The following is an 11,098-nucleotide window of genomic DNA, read 5'->3' on the forward strand; positions in this document are numbered from 1 at the left end:
AAAGATTGAAGTTGTCGAGGACTTCATTCTTCTTGGATCAACTATCAACACTCATGGAAGCAGCAGTCAAGAAATCAAACGACGTATTGCATTAGGAAAATCTGCTGCACAAGACCTTTTTTAAAGTGTTGAAGAGCAAAGATGTCAGCTTGAGGACTAAGGTACGCTTGACCCAAGCCATGGTATTTTCAATAACCTTATATGCATGTGAAAGTTGGACAGTAAATAAGGAAGACCGTAGAAGAATTGATGCTTTTGAGTTATGGTGCTGGAGAAGAATATTGAAAGTGCCATGGGCTGCCCATAGAACCAACAGATTTATGTTGGAAGAAGTGCAGCCAGAGTGCTCTTTGGAGGCCAGGATGGCCAAACTTCGTCTCTCATACTTTGGACTAATTGTCAGGAGGGACCAGTCGCTGGAGGATATCATGTTTGGTAAGGTGGAGGGTCAGAAAAAAGAGGAAGACCCCCAACGAGATGGATTGGCCAAGTGGCAGCACCAATGGGCTCAAGTGTGGCAACAGTAGTGAGGTTGGCCCAAGATTGGGCAGTGTTTTGTTCTGCTATGTATAAGGTGGCTATGGGTCGGCACAGACTCGATGGCACCTAATAACAACAAGATAAAAAGTGTGACTCAAGCAAGGATATGACCTGAGTAAGGGTGTGACTTGAGTAAGGGTGTGACTTGAGTAAGGGTGTGACTTGGGTAAGGGTGTGACCTGAGTAAGGGTGTGACCTGAGTAAGGGTGTGACTTGAGTAAGGGTGTGACTTGAGTAAGGGTGTGACTTGAGTCACATACAAACCACCAAGTGGTTCTGCCTCATTGACGTACAGAGATGAGAATTTACAACATATCACAAAGTGAACGACAAAGACATCAGATCTCAAACTGGATAACAACCACACAACACTGGAAATCATGGCCTAGCCAAGTTGACACATAATTTCATGGGAGACACAATTTTGCCACATGTAAAATGCTTTCACCCCATCATATGTTATCAAAAGTTTTAAATCAACTTCTAACCTAAAATCTCATTTTCTGAATCATCTACATTGATTATGGGTGAGACTTTAAGCATAGCCCATCCTGGTGCAAAATTCTTCTTCATCTGTAAACCTGTCAAATCTAGAATGCAAGTTATCTGTTTCCAAGTACAATGGTGGAAGAGGCACAATGGAGACATTTCTGTAACAAACTGGAGGGAAATGGAATAGGCACCAAACAAGTCCAAAATACAGCACAACAATTTCACCAGCACCGAAGGTTTGACAATAATCCTCTAATCTCTGAGCCCACCTGGGCAAGGGCCCCACCGTCAAACTCTATAGTGTTAGCCAGGCTTTCTGGATTCTCGATAGAAGTCTCTCAGCCCTAGATTTCAGCTCCACCTTCTAGTTCCCTAAGACAGCAACTCTGCTCCTCGGATTTGGGTGGCCCCATTCTCCTAGTCCAACTGAGTGGCAACATCACCCCTCAGCTCCAGAAGCTTTAGGTGGTGGTCCCCTCCCCTTGGCACACTTTAACAAGCCCCACACGTCACACCAAGATGACAAGAATCCGACAGGAATCTAGGAGGCTGCTGCCCCTCCCTTTGAGATCCAGAAGCTCTTGGCCCCACTGCCATTTAACTCCAGAGGCCACAGTCCCGCTCTGTGAGCCCACCGCAGTTCTGCTTCCGAAGCTCTTTCCAACAGCTCTGCTGATCTCAGAGAGCCGCTCCAGGGATGATTCTCTTCTTTTCTTGGAACACAGCAGATGTAGCTTCTTCAGCCTGTTTGCTGCCTGTAGCATTCATTCCAAAAGGCAGATTTGTTGTTGTGAAGTGCTGTCCAGTCGGGTCCAACTCACAGTGACCCTGTATACAGTTTCCAAGGAACAACTGGTGGGTTTGAACTGCTAACCTTGTGGTTTGAGGCCCAGTGCTGATCATTCTGTATTTCATTCTTTCTCTGTCCCCTTCAGTCTAAGCTGGTGGGGTTTCTGCTGTGGTCACTGATTAGATCCGTCGGTCATAAACTTAGTCTCTTTAGCAAAAAATTTGTATAGCCACGTCCTTGTTTGAAATTTCTAAGATATGTGTCCTTAGTTAGTACAACAGAATGTCCCAAATCTTTAAATGTTGTCTTCATTTAGAACAATTCATTTTCTACGTCCACCTCTTTCTTCTCACACTTTACTATGAGTGGTAAGGGGAAACCATGCACAGCCCCTTTAAGATGTTAATGAGAAATCTCATTAGCCAAATATCTAAGTCCATAACTTACAAGTTCTACCTTCCATAAAACATTTGAACATAATTCAGACAAATTCTTTGCTGTAGTGAAAGAGACATCACTCTTCCTCTATTATACAACCATATGCTCATCATTTGCTTTTAAAGCCTCACCAAAAGCACATTTAACATCCACATTTCTCTAAGACAATATATGTATTCTCTCACAAAATAGAGACTTCCTCTATAGTTCTCTTCACTTCCTTCTCATCCCTCACCAGAATTTCCTTTAATGTCCATAAAACTGCCAACAGTCTCATCAAGTCAATCTAGGCTTTTACTACTGGGCATCTTAAAACTCTTCCAGTCTGCACACAATTCCAAATTCTCCCTTAGTTATTGCAGTGTAATAGACCGCTTTTATCTGGCCTTTCCACCCAAGGTCTTAATATGTTCACTAAATGGTAAAGTGGGACTATGCAAATAAAGTGTTAGTGGCCCACCAAGGGAATTGAACGGTTTGCTAATAATGCAAATAAGGTGCATGGAACTCTACGGGCTGAGACAACGCAAATAAAGTGCACAGAACTCTAAAACAAGGGATTAGTGTTCAAACGAGCCAGGTGGGAACAAGGCATGTCCTTTGGACCCCAGATCCCTGCCTCAGGACCCTCCTAGACCCAGGAAACAGACAAAGAGAAGCCACAGCAGAGAGAAAGCTCTGACAGAGTAGCTGTGGCAGCAGAAACCAAAGACCAGGAGACAGTGCATCCTGGACCACAGAGGGAGAGAACTGAGGAGCTTCAGGCAGGAGACTTGCCAGGGGAGTAAGGTGCTTCCAGGTGTCTGATAAAAGTTGGGTTTGCCAACTCATGAAGCAAGAGAGCCAAGTGCCTTAAAGGTGGAGGCTTATTTCAGAGTGGGGTGGCTCTGGGCACTTACAGACAGAGGTAAAGGCCTTTGTAATATTTGTAACTTTGTAACAGGCAGGGCAGAGGCCAGGTTGGTCCAAGAGACTTAAGAGCTGAGATTCTGAAGGCCAAGGGCTATCGCGACGCCTGCCTGTGAGCATGGATGATCATAGGAGTGGGTCCTGTGTCATTTCTAATCATGAACTGTAAACTGCCATGTCCTCAAGAACCCTCATAACCATGAGAATTGTCTGTGAGCTCAGCAGGGAGGTAGACAGTGCTACGTCAGGGACAGCTGGTATCGGAAGGCGGTCTGTCTGACTCAACTCTACAGCCTTGTGGTGATGCGGAGGGAGGTCCTCTTTACTGTGTGAAGTCAAAGATGGTCAGACTCTTCTGCTACATCAGTTTTTACAGCTATCTAGTCTGGTAGCGTAGTAGTTACAAATCGGGCTGCTAAGCTGAGGGTCAGCAGTTCGAAACGACCAGCTGTTCCGTGGGAGAAAGATGAGGCTTTCTGCTCCCATAAAGATTTACAACCTCGGAAACCCTGTGCACAGTCACTATGAGTCAGAACCGAGTACACAGCACATCACAACAACAAGTCCTGTTATGAAAGTCTGGGTGGGCTGCTAACTGTAAGGTCGGCATGTCAAACCCACCAGCCGCTCCTTGGAAACCCTATACAGTTGCTAGGAGTAGGAACTGACTCCATGGCACAGAACAACAGTTCTGCTCTAACAGCAATGATCACAAGTGAAGGACTTTTACAGAGAGGAAAGCTACTCTCTCAGAGACTGGGAGGCTAGAAGTCAGAATCAGGGGGCCAGCTCCTGGGCAAGCTTTCTGTCAGCTCAGGGGGAAGTTCTTTTCTCCTCTCAACATCTGTGGGCCTGGCTGTCTATGGAAACCTCCACTTGACTTGGCATCAGTCTTCCCAAGTCTACAAAGGCCTCAGCACAGGGATTCTGGGTACAAAACTGCACTCCACATCTAGCTTTTCTTTCTTGATTGTGGTGAAGTCCCTACCCTGTGGTTGTGGTTGTTGTTAAATGCCTTCAAGTCAGTTCCAAATCACGGCGACCCTGTGTAGGGTTTCTGAGGAGCGGCTGTTGAGTTTTAACCATCGACCCTGTGGTTCAAACTGACCTACAGTCCAGTGCTTATTCCACAGTGCCAATGCCAGCTCCCATCTTTCCCCTTTGATCCCTTATAAGATGTAAGATGTGACTCAAATTAGGGTGGGACTTAAATCAGACTATGAGTAAATTAAGGGTGTGATGTGAATAAGGGTGTGAGCCCTTGATAAAGCTGTGATTTAAGATCAGCCCAGAGTGACTCTCCCTCATTAACATATGGAGGTTAGTATTTACAACACACCAGAAAACATAAGATAAATAATTAGATCACAGAACACAAAACAACAATACAATCCAGGAATCAGGACCAGTTATCTGACTTGACACATATTTTGAGGGGACACAATTCAAACCATGACATTGACCATCTTGATGATTGTCATGGTCTCATGAGTGTGCATATACACGGGTCCAAAATTACCAACTGTACACCCTAACCATAAAAAATAGAGAGTATTGCATGTCATTTACACATTCATAAAAATGAGAAGGAAAAAAGATCACTTTCTCAGATATAACTGTTCAAACTCTAAAGCTGATTCCTATCTCACTGGTTTGGATTAGAAAATAAAATACAGTCATTTCTCAATGGAGCCCAAAGATGATGACACAGGACAGATGGCCACGTGTGGTATGGAGACAAGATTTGTTGCTTCATAACTCTGTCTTCTTCAGATATCCAAATTTCACTACTTTAAATGTCAGTTAAAACAACATTCTGCCTTGAATGAACCGTCAAGACATACTGAAACTCACAAACATTTCCCTGTGTATTGTTCTTGTGACCCCAGGGAGCCCCCCTCCTCCACTCCACTCAGGAGAAAGCACATCCCTACTTCCAATCCTCCTGACGACTGAAACATGCTCCAAACTGCTTCAGGGATGAGGAAAGCAGGGGAGCCCAGCTCACCTGAGACGGTGCTGCAAGAAGAGAGCCTCCGCAGTCCTGGTCTCCCACAAGCCTTTCCTCAGGTTGGGCAAGCAGCTGGGAAGCAGCCTTCACTGCAGGGAGAGATGGGACGTCTTAGGAATCTACAAGTCTCCTCAGCTCCTCTCCAGGGGGAACTGGTCAAATGACACTTGACAGACGAGAAGTGACACCCATTCCACATCCGTAGTACTTACATCATCAACAATCTCCAACATGCTCCACCCTCCCAGTTTCACCCAAACTGTCTCCCACCTCCTTGCTCACATCCAAAATCCAAATCGTCTACCACACTCATGAAATGGTTTAAGATGCACACTTTCCATCACTATATCAGAGTGATTCATGGAGAGCTGTGGTGCCACAGGATAAACACTAGACTGTGAACCACGAGGCTGGCAGTTCAAACCCACCAGCTGCTCTGTGGAAACCCTAGACAGGATTGCTATGACTTGGAAACAACCCGATGGCACGTAACGACAACATACACCCTGCTTCAAAACTTTCCAGGGACACCTCAATCTGACCACAACATTTTCAACTCACACAACAACAACCTCTAACATTCCCAGGAAATCCCCCGTACCTCAAGGGGCAGTCACTGCCACTCACCTGGTTCTTGCTCCACATCAGATTCCTCCTTCACAGCACGGCTCACTTGCTCCCCAGACCCCGAGGCTGGATTCTGAAGTCCCAACGCTTGAGACTCCACTTCCAGATGGGGCTCTGCCTCTCCCACATGGCAGTTTGGAGATGCCACCTTCTCTGATAAGATTTCCTCTCCTAGAACGTGGATGCTGATCTAGAGATCAGACACTAAGAGTTAGGGAAGGATTCAGAGCTGGGATTTCTGAAAGATATGAGGCCAACCTTACAGACCACACGATAAAACAGTCCCATAGACTGGGGAAGAAGAAAACCAATTTTTCTGTCTTACCCAACACGAACCAGGGATGGAAATATCCCACCAGAGGCCAAATGCAGAGGCCTGAACCAGACATGGAAGACCTTCAGGACGGACCACTAACACTGTGTTTTTGTTGGACAGTTTCCACCAATTAAAACAATTTTAGTAAACTCAAAAGATACTAGTATAAAGATGGAACAGGATTGGAAATCCTATCTTTAACCCACTGTGGCTAAAAAGTGTTCACAGTCATATAGGAAAAAAGACAAAACACCAAGCTTACTGCCAACAAGTCCATTCCAACTCATGATTATTTCATATGCTACAGAGTGAAACTGTTTCATAGGGTTTTCTCAGTTGTAACCTTTATAAAAGCCAATCATAGGGCCTTTCTCCCATGGTACTATGGGCTGGGATCCCGGCAGTAACCTTTAGGGTACTAGTCAAGCTACTGTTTACAGTACACAGGGACCTGAGAGTCACACACAGTCTTAGAATTGGGACATTCCCACTTGAAAAGAAAAGCAGATCAGCCCAGAACTGCTGGGAGAATGGAAGAATCTTACTGAAAGACAGACCTGCAGGAAAAAAGCAGACTGTTTGCCTGCTAGAATATCAACCAAGCTATTTGCTTTGGAGTGATCAAGGTAAGAAAAGTCAGTCCATCAGGGAAAACCCCCTTCTAAGTCTGAAACTCAAGGGAACCTGCAAATAGTCTAGTATGCTTGCTAGTGACCACCTGGGTCTACTTGTGACTGGAAGTGGGGGAAATGCAGCAATGTAGACGTGGGCTGAGTTTTGCCATGTTTCATTGACACTCGTTGACCTCAATGAGAGAGAGAAGAGGAAGGGCTGACTGCTCTGAAGTTTAGGGAGACATGTGTACTCCCAAGTCCTTGGGCACAGAGCCAGCCACTGGAGGTTCAAGTTAAGAGTGAAGCAGAAAGCTGGTCTGAAGTGCTGGGAGGAGTGCATGAACTCCCAAACTTGCAGCTAGTACCCATTTGACCTAGCTTGGAAAGCTAGCAGACCAGAACTCCATCAGATGAAGATAAAGATGCTTAATACTGTGAGCAAGTGGAAATTGCTACAATTTGATGAACTGGACCTTTACTAATGGATGCAGTTGTTCAAAATTTCAATCAGTATGAAAGGGTTCTTCCTATCAAAATTCAAACTTGTTGTAAGTCCGTCTTCTGCCTATAACTGACTGGAATACCTAAAATGGGGCTACAACATGCTCAGAGAAGGAGGCTTTCTGCAGAGCCTCTGCATTACATAAGACTATAGGTGGAATCCTGAACAGCATCCAGAATCTTCAGAGGTGGGAAATTTCCACTTGAAAGGACAGGCAGACCAGCCTGGAGCGGCTAGAAGAACAGAAGATACTTCTTGAAAGAAGGACCGACAGGAAAAATATAAAACAATACAGGCAGACCAACTGATTGCTACAAGAACAAGCAAGTTGCTTGCCCAGGAGACATCAGCAAGTGGTTGGGTCCCCTAAGAGTAAACCCCCTTCCAAACTAAGACTCAATGGAAATACAAGCTCTGACTGGTGACCACGTTCATCACCGATAAAGGGAAGTAAGGGAAAATTAGTTTCAGAATGAGCGGGTTAAGGTAAGCTCTACAACGTTCAAAAGACTCCTGTGAACCCGGGTGGAGACCTGGTTGGCCAACAGTGTGGCAAGACCTGTGGACTTTTTGGCCCAGAGGCAGTGACATAGCCACAGACGACTAGAGTGGAGAGTGAAGCATCCAGCTGATAAAAAGAGAGGACATATGCACAAGAACACCCACACATGCAGATAATACCCACTTGACCTGGCTTCAAGGACTGGATGATCAGAGCTCAACTAGAAGAAATATGATGAAAAAAAGAGTAATCTGATACAATTTGATGAACTTGACCTACATCTATGGATGCAGTAGCTCAAAAGAGGGAACAAATCTTTACAGTGAGGATCATTCCCACTCCCTCCATACACAGAGTAGACAGGGATGGGCAACTTGGACATTGGCTACCCAAAATGCGGGGTTACAAAGGCAAGAAGGGACTGGCTTACAAGCTTTCAATAGGGAACCTAGATCCAGAGGGGGTGGAGGAAGGTAGAATCTCCAGCGTAGTATCCAGTCTGTCTAAGCGTGGCTGATGAAATGAAATGCGGATGGGTCTCTTGTGATACCACAGTGAATAATTGTTATCAGGACTGCTTGTGAGGGTTGGAAATGTAAAGGTAGACATTCTGTAGCCAAGGAGAGGAGTCATTAACTTTGGAGTCTAGGAGCGGAGGTCCCTGGGACCATCAAGGGAGAAGAGCGGAAAGCGGACCCTACCCAGAGAAGCAGTGACACCAGAGATGGAGACAGAGACGATTACGTGGAAAGGGAGCGGCTGGAGACTTTAGACCCAGAGAGGGAAAGGGGCTGTGTGCTCACAACTTAGGGGCAGGCTTGCAGGGTACACCCTTTGGTTGGTTGATGATGCATGGAGGGAACTGTAACCATGGCAATTAAACGATACATGATAGGATGAATGTAAAACTAATGTATTCCCATGTAATAAAACATTAAAAAAAAAGAGAGAGAGAATCAAGCTTGTTTCATCAGGACACTGGGTTGATGTGGTAGAGTCAGTTCTGACTCATAGCGACCCTATATAGGGTTTCCAAGGAGCAGCTGATGGGTTTGAATTGCCGACCTTGCAGCTCAAACTGGTCCAGTGCAGTATCCTGACTGTTGTTGTGAAGTGCCGTCCAGTCGGTTCCGACCTAAAGCGACCCTGTATAGGATTTCCGAGGAACAGCTGGTGAGCTTGAACTGCCGACCTTGCAGTTCAAACAGCTTTACAGTCTGGCACATTAACCCACAGTGCCACACCGTGGGCAATCTAGACACTGGTGATCAAAAATGGGGGCTATAAAGGCACACAGTAGCTGACTTACAAGCTTTCATGAGTGTGCTTAGTTTCAGAATGAGCAGGTGAAGGTAGAATCCTCACTGAAGAGTTTGCCTCTTCTCCAGAGGGAGCTGGTGAAAGGGGATGGGGGAGGGTGCTGATAGGATTTTATGAGTCAGTTATGAGTAAACCGTTAATAGGATTCATTATGATTGTCACAACTGTAATTGTAAATGATGTGTAACTAAAAGGAAGGAGTAGTTAATCTGTCATTTAGGAACGGACGATCCCAAGACCATCAGAAAGAAGAGCTTTGAGTGGAGCATGAACTCCTAGACAGAAAAGCGGCAACAGCAGAGACAGTGGCAGAGGCGAGGTCATGGAAAGAGAGCAGTTGTGGACTTAGGCCGATGGGCTGAGAAAGGTTGTGTGCCTACAGGCAGGAGGCTGGCTGGCAGAATGTGCCCTAAGGACATCTAAATGAATATCTCTTTGTTGTTTTGTGTGTGTACATCAAGTATTTTTGCTTTGTTCATTTGTGAAATATAAGATGTAAAAGGGAAGCCACAGGGTAGAGAAGTAAGATCACTGTTGTTGCAGGAAGGGGACTGTAATCATTGAGATGAAAGAAAAGGTGGAATTTGTTGAATATAAAGCTGATGATCTTATCTGTTAACTTTCAATAAATTCACAATAAAATGGTTTTTTTAAAAAAAGGAAAGAATTAGGTGACGCATGGGGATGCCCCGTGAGACCCCAGATGGTAAAATTCTCTGCTCACCCACTGCCACAGTCTCCGGGGGTCTCCCTTCAAGCTCTCTACTAGAGTCACGGCCTCCTCTCCGCTGCCTGGACACTGCTTGCGCACCCACATCTGGATCTCCCCGGGCAGGATGCTCAGGAACTGCTCCAACATCAGGAGTTCTAGGATCTGCTCTTTGGTGTGAAGCTCTGGCTGCAGCCATTGGAAACAGAGCTTCCGAAGTTGTCTCAGGGTCTCGTGGGGTCCAGACCTCACCTGGTATCGAAACTGCCTAAAGAGCTGGCGGGCAGTTTCGGGGGCACACAGCTCCCCTTGAGGAGCAGCATCCGGTCCAGGGAATGGGCGGTCCTCTGCCTTGGCCAGTGGAGGCAGCAGGACCAGGGCCTGCCCCAGCTCGACAGGCATCATCTGGCCTAGCAAGTTCTTTCACTTCACAGGAGGTGCTTCCCGGACGGAGAGCTCGCGGGGGAAACCCAGGTCTTCACAGCGCCTCTCGCAGAACCACTAGAGAGAGAGTGAGATGCACACATTCTCAGAAGGAACAAATTCACATGCCCCACCTAGGAGATCCTGGAACCAACCACAGATCCTATGAAACTGCTCAAAGACGACAGAAAAGGGAACAGAAAAGGGAACAGAAGAGAACAGAAGCTAGTGAGTCAACTCCAACTCGTGGTGACCCCGGTGTGTCAAAGCAGAGCTGTGTTCCTTCCATAGGGCTGGCAATGGCTGCTTACTTAGTGGAGGATCACTAGGCCTTTCTTAGAGACGTCTCTGGGAACACACCTACTCCCAACCTTTCCACTGACCACCCAGGGGCTCCAGGCATACACTCTTCCAAGGCTGTCAGCTTGCAGTCACAGAGCAAACCTCCCATGGCATATGTAAACTGCCAACAGCACCCTGCCCTTCTTATAAGCTTCTCTCTCGGTCTTCTACTGTCCTGACCAAGTAGAAGAACTTCATCCATGTCTTGAAGCATTTCCACTATGGGGTTCCAGTAAACAGACCTTCCACACCTAACTCTTCTGCCTGCCTCTCTCTACCGATGGAAAACTCAAGCTGGGCAAAGACATCAGAGCCCTGGAAAGAAATCCCCATGCTGAAATGATCAGTTGCTTCCAAAACAAAGGTGAGGGGAAGAGAACAAAAAACTCTTCCCCAAAAGGTGTAGTAACATTTCCCTGTGATCTCTTTTAAGCGCCATGTTGAAAACGGGTGTGTTTGGAAAGTTAGGAAAAACCCGAAATGTTTAACCTTGGGCTCAAAGAATGTTTAGAACAAACACTGACAACCAAAAAAATGTTTCTATTGCCTAGAACCAGGTAATC

At 46.1% G+C, this 11,098-nt stretch overlaps 1 protein-coding gene across 1 annotated transcript in view; it reads right to left on the bottom strand.

The window, feature by feature from the left end:
* The window catches only part of ZNF18 (zinc finger protein 18), a 27,673-nt gene extending 17,498 nt beyond the window's left edge, over window positions 1-10,175 (bottom strand). The window contains exons 1-3 of the mRNA XM_006863434.1: window positions 9,786-10,175; window positions 5,808-5,997; window positions 5,178-5,269 (exon numbers count right to left, since the gene is read on the bottom strand). Coding sequence (XP_006863496.1) covers window positions 5,178-5,269; window positions 5,808-5,997; window positions 9,786-10,175 — 672 coding nt within the window. The remainder of the gene's footprint in view (window positions 1-5,177; window positions 5,270-5,807; window positions 5,998-9,785) is intronic.
* Between the last annotated feature and the right edge of the window lie 923 nt (window positions 10,176-11,098).

This window comes from Chrysochloris asiatica, unplaced genomic scaffold (genome assembly GCF_000296735.1).
Source record: "Chrysochloris asiatica unplaced genomic scaffold, ChrAsi1.0 scaffold00054, whole genome shotgun sequence".
Classification (NCBI taxonomy): Eukaryota; Metazoa; Chordata; class Mammalia; order Afrosoricida; family Chrysochloridae; genus Chrysochloris; species Chrysochloris asiatica.